The following is a 23,499-nucleotide window of genomic DNA, read 5'->3' on the forward strand; positions in this document are numbered from 1 at the left end:
GGGAAAACACCGAACTAAATGCAAAAGCAAAAAGCTCAGTTATAAGTCTACACGGCTAGTGTTCCTTTACTAACTAATCTGTGGCCGTTCGTGCATTTTGCAGTAGGTATGCGCCATCTGCTGTTTGCAACCGTCAAATCGTAATGTTAGCAAACAATACAATATAAGTTTAGCTGTGTTCCGAAACTATGCTGTTGTGTAGTTATTGCATCAGTCTTAATTTTTTAAATTATTTTAAGATAAAATGTGTTCCCGCCCGGTTTCGAACCGAGGACCTTTCGCGTGTTAGGCGAACGTGATAACCACTACACTACGGGAACTGATGTACTGATGTCGGTTTGGTCAACCAGACTCAGACTGGTGAACTGACAAATAATCACTGTAACTTTATACTGAATTACTTTACTGCATTAGAGCTCAATTTTTCTAAAAGCAAGTATTTTTCCTGTACTACGCTGGTAAGGCAACTGTTGATTAGTTAACTAGCTAGGCTTTTCATTCTAGTTTAAAGCTATCTGTCGATTTGCATTCCTTCAATGATGTTATGCAGTCATTTTCCGAGGGGGGGGTTGATAGTGGTATGAAAAGTCTTCCGTTAACAGAAATACAGACAGACAGTTCCTTCAAAGCTATGAAAATAGCTGTCACTGTGAACCTGCTGACAGACAAACCTAGTTAGCTAGCAGTGCTTGTCAGAAGAGCTAGATAGCATTAGCTATGAACAGTATCATTAGCCAGCGTTCTTTTACAAAGCACGCTTTATACAAACGCGCAGCACATATTTCTTCAAACTGGCTTATCTAGTTTTTTTGCAAACCAAAGTGAATTGTGTACTTCGAAATATGAAAGCGAAAGAAGAGACTACAACCTTGACGGCAAACTAAGGTTGGGTATTTAACTACCGTTAAGCTAGCTGACGTTTAAGAATTAGCCAGTTAGATGATTAATTGTAACTAACGAAATCCTTGGAGTCGCACGAGGTCGTTGTTTATAAAACAGGCTGGTCACTAAATCAAAACACTGTACGCATATTCGGATTCGGGTGTTTTAAAGGAATGTTTTATCGTTGTAAATTATCTTGAGCGCTGGCTAGCCAGCTAGCTAACGATAACCTAACGAGTCCTCTGCGGCAAAACGGGCATCTTTGACCGTCGTAGTGAACACACAACACGAGTGAGCAAATAGATTAAATATCCTGTGTTGTTTGTTCTGTTAGGTTAAGTTGGTGATGTTGTAGCACAGCGAACAAAAATATCGAGGTGTCGGTATATGCAACATTGTAGCTAACTACCTACCCAGGTAGCTACGTTTGATGTATTGCTAACTGAGTGGCTAATGCTAGCGTAATTAACCCACCTACCCAGCTAGCTGCCTAAATGCGTATCACTGACGTGAACTAAATTGAATCTCTAGCTACATTTGCTTGACAAGAGGGAAGCAAACGTTCGACAGCAAGTTAATTATGGGGTTTCATTGTAAAATATATTGTTTGTTTTGTCAGTTCTGTGAGTTCAAACGATTTTACATTAAATTATTTGATATCCTTAAGATAACTTACTGCGACTACATCAGGACCTAATGGTAGCTAGCTAGTCTTCATTAGAATGTCGTGTTGAAGGTAGCGATTATATAATGTTTATTATGTCATTGTCGATGGTCACCTATTTTTCAAGAACGTTTCATTTGAATGATACAGAAAGCTATATCTCATCGGTCTTTAAATTAAATCAATATTGCCACAAGATGCTGCTCCAGCCTGTCAGTGTATACATACACACACACAGATTCAGAAATGTATATAAACAATGAGTCTATTCTATGCATTTTCTTCTAGTAGTTGTGGAGAAATGAGTGAGACTGACTTTTCTTCCTCTATGGACATGGCTGAGATAAACCACATCCAGTATGAGCTGGAGTACACAGAGGGCATCAGTCAGCAGATGAGGATTCCCAGCAGGCTTAAAATAGGACCCAACTCCTCAGATGACCAACATGGTCCCCTCCTGGAGGCACCCCACAGCACAATGATGCATGTTCCAGAGAGGATTGTAGTGGCAGGTATACCCACGAGAGTTATCGTTGGTGTGCCTTCATGTGAGCTTAAAAAATCTGTACCTCCCTGCCCCTGTCAACAGTTTTGTTATGTTCTATTTCCTGAAATAATGTAATTTCTCCTAATTCTGCCTGTCCTGTCCAGAAATATGACCTTGGGACAGCCTTTGAGTTATTTGCAGAAAAAGTGAACTGGTTGAGGGTCTCAAAAACCTTATTTGGATGCATAAAATTTAGCCAGCATTTAATAGGAGCGTGACATGTATTTTGTTTCTTTTCTAAACTTTTCCTCATTGATGGCTCAAGGGGATGGTAGTGATGCGCACTTTAACAGACCCAGAGATCTGGATCTTATTCAGTCCACCCCAGTGGAGTCTGTGGAGCTAAAGGCCCCTCCCAGAGTTCTCACCCTCCAGGACCAACCTCTGGACTTCCTAGAGCCAGAGCACCCAGCTACATCATCTGCCCCACAAAAAGAAGAGGTACTGAGACCCAGAAAATTAGCGTAAAATGTATTATGTGTTTTGTTATAAGGTTGGTGGTTTGTGTGTTTGTGGTATTAGTACTTTATTCACTGTGTGCTGCTCATTTATGTTTATAAGGCTGAAACTGAAAATCTCATTGGGAGATGGAATGCTACCTGGTCCCAAGCTTGTTCTATTACCACTCCCCTGCATAGTTGTATTAGAAAAATAAATGTCCAGCAGTCTGTCTGTTAAGCAAATAAGTGCTTCAGAACGAAATAAAGCAGTATGAGTAATCTTTGAATTCTTTCGACAAAGGTCTATGCTCACTCAAGATCAAGGCGTGAGCGGTGCATGACCGAAAACTCCACTGTCCGACAAAATGGTCAAATAAACAAATACGATGTGTAAGTACTAGTACTGTTTGTATACATACCAAATCTCTACTCATCTCTCCTCTTGCTGCCTGGACCAAGTGTCAGTGTGCACTGTTCTGATCACTCAAGGAGTCCTTTAGAAGGTGTGTCATGGTATCTTTAGGAGTGGTGAAGGCATCTGTGCTGTTTTAGTCTCTCTGATTCTGTGATTCTTGTACAGTTCCTTTGTTTCTCACGAACCATATTGTTGGACACAGTTTAGCTCTTCATAGCTGTTTATGTTTGTCAGTTTAAAGTACTATGATAGTATAGAAGTAAGCTAGTTGTTCCCTAAGAAGGCACCATAACTACTCCATTATATAATAGCATAACAAGACATTTTGGCAAAGATAAAAATACAAAAAAAGTCTTTTTTTGAGGTGCTGTTGACATACATTAAAGATACAAATTCCACCTTTTCTAAGGTTTGATTTATTGGCAAAGCACATAAGTAGCGCCTTTATGAGCCTCTCTGTTGTACAAATCTTACCAAATTTTTAAAAACGGCTGCATGCAGTCAAAAAGCAGTCAAAACCCCACTCATCATCACTCATGGTGTTTTGTTGGGGGGTTTTACATGTTCTATCCATGCTCAATGGCCAGTACAAGCCTGTCTCCTGGTGCTCCTCTCCGCGCCTGCCCCCCTCTTGTTGCCCCTGATGACCTACAGAGCTTGGACACTGCTAGTGGCGTCCTCTCCTACATCCAGTGTACCACACGCCGAGCCTGTGAGCAACTCCTGGCTATGCTGGATGACGGTCGCCGCAGGTGAGACATCCACTGTGCTTAATGGTATTTTCCTTCAGGTACCAAAGGTGAACAAAGGCATGTGGGGAGCAGCTAGCATGGTGCCAGCATTTGCATGAAGACTACTAGCTTTCATTTGCTGTAAGGAAATGTTTTTTAGTTTAGGTTCAAACATCCCTTTACAAGAATTCAGTGTGGCTGGGTTCAGGGCAGTGAAGCAGAACTGGAATTGAGGGGGATGTTTTTTGACTAGCAGAATAATTAGAAAAAGTGCATTGAAGCAGATAGTTGGGACTATGCTATAGCTCCATTATGATTGCATGCTCTCCTGTGACAGAAGTGATAAATCACCTTAATGCCTTTTTTGGCATAGAAACCTCAGACACAATTAAGTTATATAAATGTAGTAACTCGTCAAGGGTATTGTCAGTTATAACCAAAGTGAGTGGTACACACATGTGACAAAGTTATGCAATTGCAATTCTTAAACAAAACCTGTTTTGCATTGTACTTTAGTAGAACTGCTCTTGTGACTTTCGATGCCAGTTTAGAGAGCACTCCTGATGATGCGTCTTTAGTTGATGCTGCAGCTCTCAGACGACAGGTACCAAATCACTCCTCAACACTACACTTTGTTCTCAGCCTTGGCAGAACTGACTGTAATGTATTGTTGGTTTTGTGGGGTTTTCTGCATTGACCAAACAGATTGTAAAGCTGAACCGAAGGCTTCAGCTGCTGGAGCAGGAGAATAAAGAGAGAACCAAGAGGGAGGTGGTCATGTACTCAATTACAGTGGCTTTCTGGCTGGTCAACACGTGGATCTGGCTCCGTCGTTGAACCCTGGAAACAAGAACTTGTTTGGTTCCACCTCTCAGGCCTTGTTTAGATAGGCTGGTAAATCTGGGCTTTGTTGTTGCTGTTTTGTGTTGTTTTGTTTTGTTTTGTTTTGTTTTGTTTTGTTTTGTTTTGTTTAATATCTCCAGTCTGAGTCCAATCCTTTTCAACCAGATCTTTAAAGTCAGTTTTACATTCCCAACAGTAAAATTGTCCATTTCAGCAAAAAGTCTGAACACATACATCTGTTTAGGTGAAAAACACACAGGATAAACATTCTTGGATAAAAGTAGGTAAAGTTTCAGATAAAGCAAAGTTTTTCAACAATTCAGAAATTTAATCACAGCCTCCATAACTAGGATAAGCTGTATTACCTACAAGACCAGTTCTATCAACTTCAGCTACATTAATGTTTTTAGACTGTGTACCATAGGTGTAATTATGTTTAAATGAGTTTTGTCCATTGTGTATTTATATTTCCCTTTAAAGCCATTTATAGTGTTGCCAATAATGAAACATTTGAATAGCATGATTGTGGTGGTTGTAACATATGAACAAAAATTGTGTTGTACTTTATCATTGTGTTATACTAAGAGGACCATGCTAGATAATAGACATTCCAGACTTTTGTGAATGTTTGTGCATGCTTGTGATGAAACATACTGCCTCACTTATTTATTTCCACCTGTAAATATTTGACATAGCACTCAGCAGAATACGGTGAAAAGTATCAAATTTTTGTTAAATGCAACCTTTTTTTCAGTAGTTACTGTATGCTTTAAAGTTGTGGAGAACACCATTTCTGTTTCTATTGCATAATCATGCCACAATAATTTTTTCCACAGTTCGTAAAATAAAGCTGTCAGTTAGTTAACTGTTTTTGTAGTGTCACAAAGGTCTGAGTTTTGTAGTGTAGGCATTAGCCTATATTTTTACATTGAGGTCTGAATTCCATTAGGTACTTGTTTCAGGTCACTAGAAAAGTTAATTTACTTGCCATGATGTAGTCAGAACCAAAGGGGAAGATGGCAGTAAGGCAAACTGTGTAATGTGAAGTTCACTAAACTGATAAAGGATTAGGTAAACGAGATATATGGGTGATGATAATTACAAAAAGTAAGCCTGAGTTGGTGGGAAGTCTGCCTTAAGCAGACGAACTTCTGGGTGGACAGAAACGGACATATCAGCGTGACCTTGAAATGTAAAATGTACAGAAACTGAAATGCTTAAGAGGTTTGTGCATCCTATAGGGGGCGCAACTGGGTTCTAATTTCATTTGACCCGGAAGGAGAAGAGCCGTGTGTAATTACACTGTGTACGTGGAAATGTTTACTCCTTTCTGATACCGACGGCTTATAGCGATGTCTTTAAAGTTCGTCGAGGTTTTTAGAATGTTTAGACAATATATTCGCAAATAGTTATATGCAGTCGCGTATAGGTTTCCCGACTAATCGTTAACGTTACTTCATATGAAAAAGACCCAACACTGTCATCAATTTAGCATGCTAACTAGCTAGCACTTGCAACAACGTTAGCTAGGACTAATTAGACCGCTACAGCTAGCTAGCTGGCTAAATGGCTAACTACATTTACCACGTTGAAAAAATGCAAATGCAAGTAAAAGACCAGAAGAGCTAGCTAATTAGCTGCACTGTAGGTTTGTCAGAAATATCAAACGCACCGTGAGCGTTATATCAACATTTGTTTGCCCGGCTGTTACGGCTGTTGCAATGGCACCGATGGGAATCCGACTGTCCCCACTTGGAGTGGCAGTTTTCTGTTTACTCGGAGTTGGCGTCATTTACCATTTATATGCTGGGGTTATATCTAGTAGAATAGCTGGTTTTAGGCAGAAGAAGACAGTTGATCTTAGAGACTTGTTGGCTTTATCAATTGAAGCTTCCATTCAGGGTGGACGCGAGGTTAAACGAATACGTGAGGATGACACCTTAGAAGAAAGGTCTAAAGGAAAGACCAAAGAAGGAGCCAGCGAAAAGCTCACACTTGGCGATCTGAACTCGCACCGGAAAATGTATTACCTGATTAAAAACACATATCCTTATTTGCAGGTAAGATTGAAAAGTTTGAATGAAGACTTTTGCATCCATTGTTAATACTGTAGCTGTCGTTATGGTGACTTAATAAACAACTTGTTAGCAGCTAGCTAACCCTAACTAGCTGTTTTAGTTGAGTCATGCGTTTGTGCAGATCCTTGAGTTAGAAACGATTGATGCACGTATTCACTAATAAGCAATTATTGTTTATAACGTGTTTTTGGTAAGATACTTGTATATTTATTTATTTATTAGGTAAACTCAGAAGAGCACGATAGCTCTGACGGAGAGGCCACTATATGGACTCGTAACATCCCTGATAATGTTCTGAACAAGATCCCAGGGAGTAAAATGGTGCCGTCAGAAAGTGTGACAGTATGGATAGATCCGCTGGACGCTACTCAAGAATACACAGGTGTGATTACTCGTAACACTTAGATTTTACATCCACAAAGTTCTATTTTAGCCAGAACCTCACTAGAATAACCAGCAGATTTTTTATATTAAATTGTGCAATCTCATTAGGCATACCTAAAGTTACTTTATCTGTGTCTATAGTGTTTTAATCAATTCTATATATTCAGTGATTATATGTACTTGGGGGTTAGCTAGTTGACTGATGGAACAGTTGTGGAGTGAACAATGTACTGTTTCAAGTGGCCTCTATCATTAAAAATCTGTTCTGAAAATAGGCCAGTTGATGTCTGGATATTTGGTATATATAAGGCTGTCAATTAGGCTGCATTCATAATTGTTTGCTTAAACCATATTTCAGGTTCTCTTGGAGTATGTATGTATATTTAAAGCTTCCAGCTAATATTTTTTAATTTGGTCAAAACCAAGTCGCTCATGAAAGAGGCCAGTAAAGGTAAACACAAAATGTAGGACTCCAGAACAATTAGTGTAGTGACTTCAGAGCACAATATTGGCAGTAGATTACATCTTACAACTGATTAAAATGTACAGAATCATATTTGGTACAGCTTAAAGTGATCAAAAGGGGCTGAATTATTAAATTTGTTCAATAATGTTTTCTTCATGAAGATTAATATTAGGTTTCCCAGCGTTCAGGCAGTCTTAAAGTCCTGGTGATCATTTATAATGATGCTAATCTTTCAGTCCCTGTGGGCAATAGTTTAAACATAAAAATGAACAGTAACAGATCAATAAACCAGGTTCAGCATTTGCTTTGAAAACAGTTGCACTTTTGCATGTTTTACTGGTAGGAAATAGCAATAGCAATCTCACACATTTTCTACAAAGATCATATTAAAATGGGTTTGGTGTTGCTTGAGTGTTCGCTCATATCCAGCTCCTTGATGTTCTTCCTGCTTTGAACAGAAAATCTCCGGAAGTATGTCACGACCATGGTGTGTGTGGCTGTGAATGGAGATCCTGTTGTAGGTGTGATCCACAAACCTTTCACTGGATACACAGGTTTGTGTGTGTGTGTGTGTGTGTGTGTGTGTGTGTGTGTGTGACTCCTCACGCTTGGGTTTAAAGTTAATTAAACCCCTTGTCACTAGCACTGATATGAATGTAAACAGTGGAAAACTTAAGATAACGTGTCAAATTAAATAGTTCTATGTGCGAACTTGTTTATCCAAGTAGGCAAATTGTGTTCTGACACTTAAAGTAGCAACACTAGCTACTGATACAGAAATTGCAGTGATAGTTTTTGTACAGAATCTGATGACTTTTACATCACCAGTGTGCCAGTTTTTGAAGTTTGCTGTTATATATAGAGACATCGAAATTGTCATTAATAAAAACACTGCTGTTTGTAGAAGTTGTTGTGCAAATGTTGCTGTTTACTTTTATTTTTCTGCTGTTTACATTTATGATTTTTTTTTTGTTGAGCATTTTGTTTTGCAAACAATTAGTTAGAAGGAAACCTTTAAAAGTAGTTTTTCATTCATTTTTGAAAATACTTCTGTCTTATATTTTGGACATCAAAGAAAATCTTTGTTTGTTTATTTGTTTTTTGTTTGTTTGTTTGCTTGTTTGTTTTCTGATCTGAACCAAGATTTAAAAAAAAAAGATGACTGTTTCTGGGCACTGTTTCGCCTGTTTACTAAATTGTGGTTTCTTTTCCACAGCATGGGGCATGGTGGGGCAAGGAGCAAACGTGGGACCCCGTGGCTCCTACAATGCCAACAACCCCAAGGTCATAGTGTCACGATCACATTCAGGCAAAGTCAAAGGCTTCATTCAGCAGGCTTTTGGGAACAATACTGAAATCATACCAGCTGGAGGGGCAGGTACTGCATTTTCACATTTTTTTTTTTGGTGTCAATGTATTTCTTCTTTGTTTTGGAGGGGTGGCTCCACATTTGTTGGGTTTGGGCTTAGTGAGTTCATAAGGAAGTAAGCTAATACTAAGAGCTCCTTTTTTAACACCTGGCTGATATGAAGAGTGTTGCACCAGATTCTGCTCAAGAGTCAACTGAACCAGTTAACTTTCCTACCAGGAAATCCAGTGTTGTGGTTTCTCCTTATTAAGATATTTAGAATACCATGTAGCATTACAGTTCAAAGAAGAATATTATTCTCAGGACTTGTAACGCTAGTCAGTTCAGATTCGCATAAGAATGTCTGGGTTTGCAAAATAAAAATACTAGTGTGATATGCAAAAAGTCTGGATTTTAAAAATTACTGGACTGATTTTATCAGATAAACCTATCAAATACAATAACAATTAAAACATATGCTTTTCTCCACAGGCTATAAGGTGCTTGCTCTTCTGGATCCATCTGATGATGAGTACGAAAAGGCAGATATGTACGTCCATGTAACCTATATCAAGAAGTGGGACATTTGTGCTGGAAATGCAATTTTAAAGGCTCTGGGCGGTCACATGACCACTCTTAAAGGAGAGGAGATCGACTACTCAGGCTCTGAGAGTAACACGGGTGGTTTGCTGGCAAGCATCAAAATAGACCACAAGAAGCTAGTGAGTAGGCTACCACCCTGGGACGAGAACAAATAGTGAGAGGGCAATCCTGTCCCAAATGGCTCTGCTTACTTCAGCGCCACCCAGTTGTGTTAATACGATGGCATACCAGGTAAAGCACACGATTACACTAACTGGTCCGGTGGTACACAGCTCTGCGGTTGACTCCTGGATAAGTGCCACTCCTTACACGGGCTCAAAGGAAGGTTGCCTTGAGCTGCAAGGGGATAAAAGGTTAGATTATGTACTTGCCATTTAATAATTTACTGAACTGGTCTAATATTTAAAGATGCAAAGTAAAAAAAAAAAAAAAAAAAAAAAGACAAACACAGGGTTTCCGTAAAGCCGTGTTACTATTGTTAATCTCCACGTTGAACATGAATCTTTGTTTGAGTCTAGTTTGTTTGGTATGTGCTCTCAGGAAGTGCACACTTTGGCTTATTGAATCCTTTGTGTATGTAAAGAGATTCCATGTAATAACTGTCAAGGTTGTTACTGAGAACCCCAACTTAAACTATGTACTCATGTGTATGACTTTGCTCCTCCTCAATTCAGATATCAATCTCTGTGATAGTGGGAGGTAATCTCACACTGTCTTATCAGCACTCCAGGTCTTCTAGTTTATGCACTGTCTCCTGAACAGCTGTAGATAAAATGCAGCATTTCTAAGAAATTGTGATTGTTGTGATTGATTAATTGTTTGTTTCTTTTTTTTTTTTAGCTTCTTTTGTTGGTATGGGCTTTGAAAAAGGTTGCTGTGACTTTCCTTCCTCACGTTTGTGTGCGTTTTATTCTTAGATAACAAAACAGCACATTAGACAGGTCATTGAGATTTTAATGTAGCGCTTGGGACACTCATTCACTGTGATTACTAACTGCATTGGACTTTTTCAGAGGAGGTATTTTTGTATGAATACTTATGTCCTAGACATGCTTCTGTGCCCTTCCTCTCTTCAGTGGTGCGCATGTGACTGGCTTGTAAATACTGCAGGTAATAACTTTTTTCCATTAAAAACCTGCATGTTCACCATTTAGATACTGAGGCATGTAATGTGGTTGATGTCATAGTGCTGGCTTTAATTTAATTTAAAATTTTGATTGTAAAAGGGAGCAAATAATTTCATTGTACTCTGAAGGTAATTTCAAGGTGGTTATTTTGCCTTGTTGAAAGATGTGAAATATGTTTCACAAATATTTTTGGTGACACCAAATGAAAAATAATTCTATAAATAAATGAAGTGTGGTACACTGTATCCCTATTAGTTTTCAATATTAGTCTTCATTAGTTCTATACATATTGCCTGATGTTTGCATTCATTTTTAGAGCCATAAATTAACCTCAATGTGAAATACAAGCAATTGTACACCACTAGATGGCAGACTAATTTCAGATGTTTTTCTTACCAATAATGTGTGACTCTGATTTTGATACAGTAAAGCATTTATATTTACAGCATTTAGCAGATATTTTATCCAAAGCTCAGTTTTACTCATTCAAGCATACTAAGATGCGTCTGGAGACTTGCATGTCAGAGGGTGGAAAAGAGAGAAATAATTGAGTGTCATCGGCATAGCAGTGGTAGGAGAAACCATGAGAAGAAATTATATCACCAAGAGAACCAATATACAAAGCGAAAAGAAGAGGGCCCGATACTGAGCCCTGTGGAACACCAGTGGAGAGTCTAGGTGGTTTGGATGTGCATCCTCTCCATGTCACCTGCTAGGGCCGTACTTCCAGTTGGGACTGAAACCATTTCCATGCAGAGCCAGTCACACCAAGCCTGGAGAGAACAGAGAGGAGAATGTTGTGGTTTACTGTGTTGAAGGCTGCTGAAAGGTCCAGAAGAACCAAGACAGATGACAATTTAGCAGTTTTAGCAGCATGAAGTTTCTCTGTAACTGCTATGAGAGCTGTTTCTGTAAAATGTGCTGGTTTATAGCCAGACTGATTAGGATCATGCAGATGGTTCTGGGTGCGGAAAAGACAATTGATTGTAAACTGCTCGTTCAAGGGATTTTGAGAGGAAAGAGAAGTGATACCGGTCTGTATTTGGAGTAAGAGATGAGGAAGGAGGGGGAGGATTGAGGAGAGAAGAAAAAATAGTGAAGAGCTTGCATGGATCAGATGCTGATGATTCAAACATCTATTGTTTGAAGATCTATTGCTGTATTTGATGTACGAACAGGGAACAGAAATGTGCACATGATTTTGTGTATTTCATTAGTATCTTGAAATTCATTGGGAAATATAGAGTCCATTCTAGACATATTTTCAAAGCAACATCCCATGAAAAACTTAGTAGGCAGTGCTGCTAAGGTTGATGTAAGATTTGGAGTAATTTAGCCAGCATTCTACAGGTAATTGGCAGTTAGGCAATAAAAGCTAACTTTCAAACCATGGTCATGTTACTTTTGTGTTATAAAAAAAAAGAAGCTAAAAAACTGGAGGGATGGGAGAAAGAACTTCCAAATCAGAAGAGAGACGTATGAAATGTCAGCCTAAATACAACCTTTTTAATAGTTTTAAACAAATATGGGAGTTGTGATCCAGAATTTTCAAAAGTGTATCATAGGAGGTTAGTGATGGTATTTTCTTTATTACAATCACCAAGTCATATCACCCTTTGTTTCAAGATGCTGATTTACTCTATAAATTCTAAGTAGTGCAAATCTAAAGAATGTCCCTGTCCCCTTTGCACTTCATTATAAATAATTACTTGAATTACAGCTTCTGGTGGGGATTCAGCAGGGAACGACAATATTCACATAACTGCATTCATGCCAGCAGAATAGGATATAATTTGCATTAACTCCATCTCTGCAGGTGTTGAGTTGTTGTGCTTTGCACGCAATAAGCAGCCACCTCCCATTACCACTGCGTGCCCTAAGGGAAACCTTAGCATGCCTGTTTATTGTCATTTCTGGGAGAATGTCCTGCTTTTATTTGCCAGGTCCATATTGAGTACTTGAACACATCTATTGGCGATCTTTTGATGCAGCTGTCTTCATGGTTTGTGACAACAAGGGAAACACAGGAACAACAGCAGCAGCTCCACTGGCAATAGCTCTCAAGCCATTTTCCATAAAGTGTAGAGTATACCATTCAGTTATAAAAAATAAATAAACAAACAAACAGGCGCAAGAATATACGTCATGCTGCAGCTCTAAGGATTCTGGAGATTTTCGAATAGATTCAAGTGTTCCGAAAGGAAAATAAACAGACCTGCTACTCTGCCAGCAATGTGCATTACTCGTATGGTAGCATATCATCAAAGTACCCTTTACCTATGTAGTAGATCTGAGACCCAAGTGTAGGAGTCAGATAAAGCATAATCTTTTTTATGATTCAGTGGCAGATGCGTCACCATACAGGATCACAAAAATGATGGGTTGGAGAGAAACGACAGACTTCTGTCAACAATATGGAATCTTATAGGCAAGTGTTTAGAGGTGCTTTTAACTGAAAATTTCCTCCAACCTCCATAAGAACTACAGAAGAGGATGATTTATGTTCTTTAGAAGTGAAAAGACCCTGTATTGTTAAAACAACAGAAACATGGAATGTGTTGAAAATGACATTACAACACATGCCTTGGCAGCTGCTGTTCGCTTGCCATCGGGAGGTCTGTATCTAATTAATGGGTACACTTAAAAATGTCGAATCAGATTTTTTTCTATAAACAAACAGTTTTGCACAGAAATAATATTTTTCAGTTACTGTTCAGTTACTGCATTATTACAAAATATTTAAAAATTTCACGGCAATGCAGGTTTAGGTCAGGGCTAGGTCAATAGCAGGTTGTCAGGTCAATGCCACTGTCACATGATCCAAAATGAATTGATTTCCACTGAGAACAGAACACACTGTTTGGGCTCCAGGGCCAACGCTGCAGTTGGTGGCTGGGATGAATGAACAGAATAGGACCACCATTTTATCTTGATTGAGCTTTTCCACTGAGCGGAAAATCTGTGCCACAGCTGCTTGTGGAAAAGTGGTGAGCCTTCGTGACTTCTTTTTTTAAATTTTCCCCTTAGAAGTGCAAATTTCTGCATGGCAGCCAGAGAAGGAAAAAAAGTTGAGGGCTTCCACCAACACCTGTAAAAAATAATTCTCTTCCCTATTGCAAACTGTCATGTCTGTTTTGTCACCTTCATGTGGAGCTTACCCATGCTCCAACCCTGAGATATATGGCAGACAACTGGATTGTTTCGTTACTTCTCTTTATGTATCTGATACTAAGTATTTACACTGGAGTATTTAACATACATGTCAAGATAAAACCTAGGAATAAGGTGTTGCTGTAATAACCTGGAAAGGTCCCTACTGCCCCAGGTAAGTAATGAGCTCTAATATTACCCATATGCCTCTACTATTACTTTTGAAAGAAGTCTCACTGACAGCTGTCTCATGGATACATCCCTGCAAATTCTGATGTGAGTAATGTGGTGCACAGCTTCATATCACTGACCTGGACCATATATTGAACTCATTACATCAACCTTACCAAAGTATCATTGGTGCTTAGTTCTTCACATTGATCTGCAAGCTGCATCCTTAACAGACACTTTTATTATATTTTGGTCAGGAAATAAAGCTTTTGAGAAGGGCAGCCCTGGAGGCTGATGGCAAAAGCCGTAAAGGAGTTGAGGTAGTACGAGTCATGAATGTCCTGAAAGAGCACCTATTGGGCAAAAGCATGGTGAGAAGCCTGCCACTCTAGTACTCAATCACAGCCATCAAACCTGAGCCCGCTCTCAGCTTTTGCAATCACCAATCAGTATTAGTTCTGTTTAGACTGACTGATCACCGTGCCATCACTGGTGGTCATAGGAAAATGCAGGGTGGACATTCTGCTGGAACTGGCTCTCAAGGAAAAAGGACTGCTGATCAGGGGACCCCTGTGCCTTGACCTCATTGTTGTCTTCACCCAGACTCTTATTCTCCGGTTCTAGGCTGTTATCACAGCATTGCTCCAGCATAACAGTGAGGAGGCCTCAGAGACTGGCCTTTGAGACACTTCGCTAGGTTGCATGTTACTTTTCCAGTTCTGCAGCAATATTTCCATGTTGTTAACCCCCACACACATTAATTTAGATTGATTGTCTAAGTTCAAGATTGACTCACATAGGGCTAGCATGAAAACATGGACCAAAGTAAAATAAATACTTTGTCCTCCCTCGTATGATGACAGTCATGCACTAATCTGTACGTTTCTTCTCCTAGTGTGCATGTGCCACCCCTGTGGCCATCTTGAGGACATTTGAATTCTTTTTCATTTTAAATTAAAGCTTGGGGGCATTGTAATGTCTCTTCATGTGGTAGTCCACATGTCTGTCTTCCTCAGGCTTCAAGTAATTAGCCCAACCATCTGCCTGCATCTCAACCACAGATGGAGGGACCTTGACACCCCTGTGTTTTGCCCAAGAGACAAAAAGTCTCTGAGACTTATTGTTATATCACTTGACTTATTTTTCTTGTGTCTTTTTTAAGCCCCTGCAACATGACAGTCAGAATCAAAGCCAAAGGAAAATTATAGATGACAATGCAAAGAAGTGAAAGTAAAACACAAGTGTTGCTTCTCATGGGTTCAATTTTCAAATTAAAGCCTGACTTAAATTTATATATCAATAACTAGCCTAATTAAGCATGTGAAATAAGCCATGCAGTGTGAAAAGGAAACAGTTTTGGGCAGAACAAATCTTTTTAGTCATGTAAACAGACAACTTTTATATTCTTCCCATCGCAGCTGCTCATGTGCTCCATGCTAACAGTATTTTTACAGCCATTAGCTGAACTGGATTGAAAAATGGACCAGATCTCCAACATTTTGACAGTATTCAGTGCCTCGTCTCCATGTATTCTACTCACTGTCTACTCTATAATTGGAACCTTCATGCTCTTTATTATTATTATTATTATTATTATTATTATTATTATTATAAATGGAGTTCAATGAGAATTAGCACAGATGTTAGCAGAAGTAACACAATGTTAGCCTTGAATGCATCAAAAAAACCACATCATCAGACTTAAACTGCCTCTCTTGAAGGAGACTGTGTACTTAAATCAGAGGTAAATCAGTGCAGTGCATCTAACAGAGAGAAATATCATTCCATTTAGAAAATTTGGTTTGTCTCAAAACAATGGGACAACTTATTGCTCAATATTTAACAAAGCATCCCAAATTATGCTAAACTAACTGGGCTTCCACATTATATTACTGATCCTTGTGGCAATAAATTATATATTATCACATTTTGCAGAGGTTTTTTATGTATGGTTAGTTCATTTTATCCTTAACAAATTTATTCCACATTAATGTGATTAAATGTTTATCCTTATAAATTATTCTCCTCTCTTTGGATTTTGTTTACAGCAGTGAGGCTTTCAGTAATGTATTGTTGGACACCCGCAAGTTCATAGTTGTGTTTACAGTGTCCTTTTCACACTTTGAAGCACAAAACATGAATTATGAACGTGACACAACATAGCCTGACCAAGTTTGGGAGGTGTGAGTGATTCTTCCACTATACTGTGATTGTGCCTGTACCTGAAAATGGTCTATTGATGTATAAGAGAGACAGAGAGGAAGCACAGGTTGCGATCTCCTCAGCTGGCGGTCAAGCCTTCAGGCTTTGTCCATGATGCAGTCCAGGGAGGGCTGACCGCCTTGATTGACATTGCTCCTGATCTTTTAAAGAAAAACAAGCTTTAAGACTCTAATTGTGTAGGTCTGAAGGCTTCTGAACTGAATTTCAAAATTCATGCAATAAGGATGAGTGGATATAATTAATGAAGGAATAGTTTCTTAATCATAATAGAATGGCATGGACAGTGGGCATGATATCCTTACTACGAGGATGCACATAAAAACATTCGAAATCAGGTGCTCGTTTTGATCTACCTTATAGTACATCTTGTGATTCACAATTTAGTGGATAAATAGGATACCTTATGCATGCATGTGTGAGTATAATATGCGTATGCAAGTGCCATCTGGTCCTTGAATATCTTTAATGTTTTTGGTGTTTTAGGGCAGTCTAATAACAACAAAAGGTGATCAGAAACATGCAGTTATATAGGACCATCTGCTACAAATTTACATTTACATTTATGGCATTTGGCAGACGCTCTTATCCAGAGCAACTTACAAATTCAGACTGACTGCCGTGACTTTACAGCAAACCAACTGGATGACTATAATTGACTTTCAAGTAGAAATTAGTCTCAAATCAGAACCCTACAGTGTTGCATAAAACAGCAAATTAGCACAGGTAATTGTTGTGGTTGGACAATTTGCTAATATTATACAGTCTAAAAGCTCTTGCTAAAAGTCACAACAATATATTTTTCTAATCTCAATAACACAGTATCAAAAGTGAGTAATGAGGAAACACAATAATTGTATTAATAGAAGTACACTAAAAACTGAACTCACTAAATTGCAAACAGTGGTCAAACATCAGTTTTGTTTTGTTTTGCTTTATTAGCATTTACAATGTTTGCTTCTGGTGCAATAAACTCACAGCCCAGTTCAATGATTACTTTATTAAATTGAGTATGTGATCCGTTTTAGCATGTCCAATAGTGGCATGGTGGATTGTTTTTCTGTGTATTTTTCTGTTTTCCTTGGCAACCTGGGACATAATCAATGGTCTAAAGGAAAAAGGCTCAATCAGGACAGAAATGAATAAACTAATTACAAATCACAATCCTTTTACTCCTCTAAGTTTGGCTAAGTCTGTGAGCACCAATATATCATACGTTGGCCTATTTTGTCATGATCATCTCCTGAGTGGCTCTGAGCTTTTCTCCCAGAAATCTGCCAGGGACTGCACTTGGCAATCTGGAAAGATGAGCACCAGAGGAGGGGTGAGTCATGTTTCATTATTCTGAAGAATGCAACTTCAAAGCTTCCATGGCACACAATACATTCTAACCTCTATTCAGGAGGTTTTGACAAGGGCCTGCTCATGGCCGAAGTTATTATTCCTCAAGTAGTGCAATCTAGGAAATGACAATAACTGTGCGTATATAGGATCGACTTAACAGGTGCAACTGAAATACTGAAATGCATCCTTTTCGATGATGCATTCAATAAAACTCACTTTGACTGTTAATAATGACTTGGACTCATCAGTATCTTTATTTGAAACACATATCTTGTGTCTACACTAACCGGCCATTTTATTAGGTACCTGTATAGGTAAAATAGGTAAACGTTTACAATTCTAATAACATTAATATGATAATGGCATGATTATATATGTTGGGCTGGTAGAAGTGTTTCAGGCACACTATTGTTGCCAAGGGTTTTACTTGGGTCAGGGTGACTACTAAGTTAATACCAATCCATCATGATAACATCCAGCAAATGTTAGGTCTGTGGTATGAAAGATGATTATGAAAGGGTTAGGATGGCTAATACAAATTTTCCATGGCAACATATAAGCCTGGCATTTCCAATGAAGTTTTTCTTGCATACATGGTTGATGAGTATATTATGACAGGTCAGATAAAATAGTGCAATTTCTCTAATCTCTTGTAGCTGTTAATTTGACAATGTATACTGAGTACTTGCTGAGGGCTCTGGGTAACATATGCTCTAAGTCATATATTCAGCTCACTCATTTGCCTCCCCCCAGAAGATGAATGATGCATTCATACTTTATACACAAATCAATCTAGGTAAGTGCCCATTTGAGATTTGCTTCTTCAGAGTGGTTGAGCTATGGGTTTAATAAGATAGAAAGTGGTCGTGAGAAAGGCTCTTTTTAATGACAAAGCTCTGGTAACAGTGCCTTTGACATACAAGCAATTAAGATAAGAGATCACAGGTCAGGATGCTAAGGTTTATAGCATCTTGATCTGTCTATAGCTTCTTGACCTCTTTCCTTAATTTACAGGTGAGGTGAACCATGTTTTTGTCCTAGACTCAAATGATTTCAAAGTGCTGTTTGTGATGTCTGCTATTGTGTTGGCGATTAGTAGAGCTACAGAGAAAGACAATTCTGGATCAGGACTTCTGTTTTAAAGGGTTTGATTAATATTGGTCACGGACTTATTGAGAAGAAGCGAATGGTAACAGAGCAACTTTGAATAGCTTTGTTTAATTTACAATGACTATTACTTGGCCATGTGTAAAGCATTTATTTAAAATAGTGCAAAATGTATCTTGGTGGCATTAGACTATATTAGAATGTGTTGAAAATCATCATATACCAAAAAAGCCTAAACCTCTCAGCCAACACCAACTTATTTCCCTCAAAGATGATTTATTTATTACTTTTACCTGAAAGAAGCAACTAAACTACATTGTTTTTTTTCTGAAACTGATGGATAATTTGATGGCATTTTCCTATTAGTCATCAAGGGAGGTTCTGTAATGGTGCCTCTTCAGTGGTGAGAGAGAAGAGACTTGGCTCTTCTCCTCATACATATTCATTTACACGAAAGAAAAAACAGGGATGAGAAAGAGTTTAGTAATTTCTGGCAGTGCCAAGCAAGCTGTGCAATTATACATTTCTACATGACTTTCAAAATAGATTTTGAATGCAATAATCTTTAATAGAAGAATATGGAAATTATTATATTTGACATTTTCCATTTCACATTCACTTTTCAAAGTTTAGTTTAATTTGGTCCAAATTATTTTCCCTTGGCAAAAAACCTCAAATTTAGATCATATACCTTTAGTGAAAAACAGAAGTGCTAAAGATGTGTCCCCTTAGTTATTTTACACTAAAAGGTAAATGGTGGTTATTTTAGGGTAGCATGACAGCTCCTAACTTGGGTTTCATTTGGTTTAATCACTGATCATGGGTCTTTGTAATTAGGCCCTTAGTTTACACCAATACTGCAGCATTCAACCTTTGGACAGTTAACCTTCCAAAATGTCAGTGTGTTGATAGAAGAGGTCTGCTTTCAGTTAAAGGTTGTCCTCCTGGCGAAGGTCATGTTAGGCTCAATTTGCTGTAACAGACATGGTTCATAAGGTAATACAATTCACACAATTCTGAAGAAAATGGCACGTTGCATCTGTAATGAAACGGTGTCGGAACAAAGTTAGTTAACATGCAATTTAACACTGAGACACAATATGGGACCAAGGGGTCACTTCAATTTTGGTGAGACTAATAGAAAAAGGTTTATGATGTCATGTGATGCAGGAATTACATGAATTTGTTTACTCTCTCAGTAACCATTTCATTGAGCATTACTAAACAGACCTAAGAAACCTCTGATTCACTTTTTGTATTTGTTAGTGATAAGACAGAAGAACAGAGACAGACAGAAGTAAAGAGAAATAGGCCAGACACCACCATGCAATCCCCTCTCTAAACCAACAGGTACCTCTCAGTCTGCCCCCTGCCATTTTGTAGTATTACCTGCATCAGCTTCCACTGGCTTTGATGAAAAATAATAATAATTATACCAATTGTCTACTTACCCAGAGTAAACAAGGTTGGTAATGTGTTTTGTGACACCCAGGGTCTTTGGTGGAGTGGTTGGGGCCACACCATCCAGTGCCCAGTGGTCCAGAGGAAAATTAGAGGGGCGCATTACAATTACAAGCTACCTATTCATCAAAGCCATAGTAACATTAAATGTTTGTGAAAGAAAAGAAAGGTTACAGGTATGATGTTAAGATAATGCTCCAGCAGGTATTCCTTTCAGACAAAGTAAGCAAATTAAGACACCTCAACACCTAAGAAAATAGTTTCCAGCAAGTAGACCCCCTGCCTGGAAATATCAGTGCATAATGCATACCTTGCCATATATCTAAATATAATACACTCACCACCCGTTTTATTAAAACATGTACAAGCAGCAATTACTGGCCACTTTATCAGGTACATCCAGCTTAACCATGCATGTTATAAGCGCACAATTACGGACTGTAGCACTTCTTCTTGCCCAGTTTGTCAGCCAATCTCTAGCCTGTCCATTACTGGTCCATGAGTTCTGTTATCTCTCTACCCTGTCCATCACTGGTCAATGAATACTGGTCTTCAAATCTTGTTTTGGCAGTAGAATATTCTCTACATAACGACAGTGACAACAGCACCAGTGACATACTAGCGGATGTTGTGGTGGTATGAGTTTGTGGAGCCCAGCAGAGTTATAACAGGTTTTACATGTCGTTGTCACTATTAAACTGAGAAATTCTGCCACCCAAAAAATATCTAGCAAGCAGAGGTCCTGCGATCAGAAACTAATCACCCATAAAGAGTTGGAAGTTGGCTAACTCTAGTTGTGTATTGCAAGAGATGTGCTATAGTCTTTAACTAGTTACAAGGTTTTTCTAATAAGTGAAATTTGCTGGTAATAACATGCATGGAATTTTACATATTCTACAGTGTTCAGTGTTCTGTATTTAGCCACCATGATCAGTTGATATATTATTTTGATAAATGAAGCATAAAGATATGTAATTTCACAAATCCTGACGGGTTATTTATGCTTTGGTTGCTTCAGTGAGCTAGACGATTTTTGTTGCTCCTTTTCACAAAACAGCAAATAATCCAATCCAGGATTCAAATCTGAAACATCGCAAGTTAAAGCTGTCTAGTAAAATGTATAAAAACACAAAGCACCTATCATTTTTTCTCAAATTGACTCAAATGCTTGCAATGGAACCATACTGTTATTATTGCATAATCAATGTGGTAAGCAACCTACACAACCAAGTTTTATGTAAATATGGACCTTTGAATTTATTTATTAATTAATTCAAAGTGTGGACAAGATTTTAGTCAAATATAAATTTAATTAGGTGTTCTAATTTAGGTTGCACTTAAAATTGATGAAATGTGTATCAGAAAAAAGACTACAGAAACAAGCAGCTTTCATATTAAATGAAAAAAATCTTTAAAACACTGGACCTCTTCATTAAATATTATTAAATCCCAAGTTTTAATGTTTACAGCAAAAACCTTTAGAAAAGTGTAGTGTAATTCCACAGACACAGTTCATGCCTCTGGAAACAATGATGACACTTAACTATGGCTTGCCAGAATCTCAAAAGATTGTTCACCTTTGAATCTGTAATACAATGTGTCAGTTACAATTAAAACATGTTTTGAATATGAATTAACCTAGTATAGCCACTTGCAGTTACCTCAGTGAGAATTAGAAAAGGTGATCAACCAAACAATTCAGTTTTCCTGAGCTAAGGCTCATTAGTCTTTTGCAAACACTCTAAAACACCCTTATTAAATCAGCAGAGAAGCACAAAAGCACATCTGCCCTAACCCACACTGCAACATCATGTTTGCTCTTGTTAATACCTCTTGCCAAATCACCTTGCCCCTCAATATTTAATAATGTAATGGCTAGGGAAAGTGACCTGTTATCAAACACGTTTTTTGCCTCTGTTGGGTTTGAAATTCACTGCCTTCTGCTTATCAAAAGAACCTGCTATAAGTTGCCCTAGGTGCTGCTGTGGTGTGCTTACCTTAAAATGCTGTGCCCTTCTCTCAAGGAGTATGCTTTTACCATGATGGCCAGTTACACTTCGCTACACTCACTTCCCATTAACCTCTCAACTTCTTTGCCGGCACCTCCTCCCTGGTAGGGTAATGCGGTCCACCTCAGGGCAAAATGTAGGAGCTTTCTAATCCAGTATTATACCTGTTTTTAAATGTGACCCGGAGCACCTGAGTACAGTACGTTAACTGTCAATATTTTGCTGCTCAGGAGGTATCTGATCTGCTCTGACATTCAAATTCAAGAATGCAAGCAGACAAGAATGCAAGCAGAGCTTCTCTCAAACCAATGCTGCTTTTCTCAGTATTGCACAGGAAAAAAGTAAACCTCATCTTCACACAGAGTTCGCATAACAGTTTCGACACATCTGAGCTGCAGTCTGATCTGAGATGTCCAATGACTGAAAATGCAAGAGAAATCCAAGCCAGAGGCTCAAGGTTCCAAACTTGGTATAAGTGCCTACTGTCCTGTAGCTATCATCTGTACATCTTATCTAAACATGGATGGAATCAACATTAATGCAAGGTATAAATGCACTCTGAGCTTAATGTGATCGAATGTGGGAGGATCATCCTGACCACCTCTGGAGAGTCACACTGATCAGATTGTGGCCAAGTGTAAATGCACTCTACACAGGCACCTGCATGTAGGATAGCAACATCAGTTTATTTTGTTGGGAATTCTGGTATTTGATTTGTCAAAAATGGAGGACTCATCACTTTCTTTTGGGGGTGACAGCATTCTCAACACAAGAACTAGAATTTATGACGATATCTGCAGACAGATGATACATTTCCTTACCAGAGTATTTATAGACCGTTCAGTAAAATCTTATATGTTGATTATATACTTGTCATGTTATTTTAGTTTCAATTAATTTAATTGGATCATTGGACAGACTTGGACAGATGTCTGCCTTCCATGTGCATAATGACATCGGTCCTTATGTCCAGCCACCAGAGTGTGGAGGGGAAACAAAATTCTGCACTCACTCATGGTTCTGAGCAGAGAGTTGTACTGTGAGGCATCTCAACATTTTCATGCTTGGTTGCGAGATATTAATTATCTCTCCCTTGTCATTGGTACTGTTGAGCCATGGCCAAAGTGACACTGTAATTACACCACTGATATCCCTTCCTTGTCCCAGCAGGAAATTGAATATGAGAGCTGATTAAAACTCTGCTTACCCAGACTACGGACTCCGGTCAGATTTAATTGTGTCCCAATTATTGCAGCTAAACGTATGGGTGTTGCCTCATGTATTTTCAAGTTAACCATGTTGATTTGATTGAAAAGTGACAGCTGTCACTTGTCATAATTATGACTTTAGCGTGGAAAGTTTGAAGAGAGAGTAATTAATAAGCTTGTTTCTGTTGTTGCTTCTGCCATCATCAATGCTCATTAAATAAAAGATCGTAAAACCAAACATATATCTTGAGCAAACAGGGGAGGCTGCTCTGGAGCTAAAAACATTATTACTGAAATTGAT

The 23,499-nt window shown here is 38.5% G+C and overlaps 2 protein-coding genes and 1 non-coding gene across 7 annotated transcripts; 2 read left to right on the plus strand and 1 right to left on the minus strand.

Annotated features, from left to right (window-relative positions):
- Positions 1-247: 247 nt before the first annotated feature.
- Positions 248-320, minus strand: trnav-aac. Its single transcript has one exon. It is a non-coding gene; the product is annotated as a tRNA-Val (tRNA).
- On the plus strand, positions 317-5,392 carry mffb (mitochondrial fission factor b). 5 transcript variants are annotated; one of them, XM_027032279.2, is made up of 7 exons: positions 317-458; positions 1,835-2,058; positions 2,359-2,534; positions 2,835-2,923; positions 3,536-3,700; positions 4,196-4,283; positions 4,385-5,392. In XM_027032279.2, the coding sequence occupies exons 2-7, from the start codon at positions 1,848-1,850 to the stop codon at positions 4,514-4,516; spliced, it is 861 nt and encodes a 286-aa protein (XP_026888080.2). In that variant the 5' UTR covers positions 317-458; positions 1,835-1,847; the 3' UTR covers positions 4,517-5,392. The 5 variants fall into 5 exon arrangements, with proteins under 5 accessions (XP_026888080.2, XP_026888089.2, XP_026888095.2 ...); XM_027032288.2 differs by having other exon boundaries at positions 1,838-2,058; XM_027032294.2 differs by lacking the exon at positions 317-458 and adding an exon at positions 530-885 and having other exon boundaries at positions 1,838-2,058; positions 4,199-4,283.
- Positions 5,393-5,808: 416 nt separating this feature from the next.
- Positions 5,809-10,773, plus strand: bpnt2 (3'(2'), 5'-bisphosphate nucleotidase 2). Its single transcript, XM_027031873.2, has 5 exons — positions 5,809-6,582; positions 6,823-6,982; positions 7,909-8,004; positions 8,667-8,828; positions 9,291-10,773. The coding sequence occupies exons 1-5, from the start codon at positions 6,244-6,246 to the stop codon at positions 9,554-9,556; spliced, it is 1,023 nt and encodes a 340-aa protein (XP_026887674.2). The 5' UTR covers positions 5,809-6,243; the 3' UTR covers positions 9,557-10,773.
- The last annotated feature ends 12,726 nt before the right edge of the window (positions 10,774-23,499 follow it).

The sequence above is a fragment of the Electrophorus electricus genome, chromosome 7 (genome assembly GCF_013358815.1).
Source record: "Electrophorus electricus isolate fEleEle1 chromosome 7, fEleEle1.pri, whole genome shotgun sequence".
In the NCBI taxonomy this organism is placed as follows: Eukaryota; Metazoa; Chordata; class Actinopteri; order Gymnotiformes; family Gymnotidae; genus Electrophorus; species Electrophorus electricus.

Excerpts from the sequence above, each read along its gene's own strand:
- mffb (XM_027032279.2), top strand. The coding sequence starts at position 1,848 with ATGAGTGAGACTGACTTTTCTTCCTCTATGGACATGGCTGAGATAAAC. Across the intron at positions 2,059-2,358 it reads AGAGAGGATTGTAGTGGCAG|GGGATGGTAGTGATGCGCAC; the intron begins GTATACCCACGA and ends TGATGGCTCAAG. Across the intron at positions 2,535-2,834 it reads CTGCCCCACAAAAAGAAGAG|GTCTATGCTCACTCAAGATC; the intron begins GTACTGAGACCC and ends CTTTCGACAAAG.
- bpnt2 (XM_027031873.2), top strand. The coding sequence starts at position 6,244 with ATGGCACCGATGGGAATCCGACTGTCCCCACTTGGAGTGGCAGTTTTC. Across the intron at positions 6,583-6,822 it reads ACACATATCCTTATTTGCAG|GTAAACTCAGAAGAGCACGA; the intron begins GTAAGATTGAAA and ends TTTATTTATTAG. Across the intron at positions 8,829-9,290 it reads CATACCAGCTGGAGGGGCAG|GCTATAAGGTGCTTGCTCTT; the intron begins GTACTGCATTTT and ends TTTTCTCCACAG.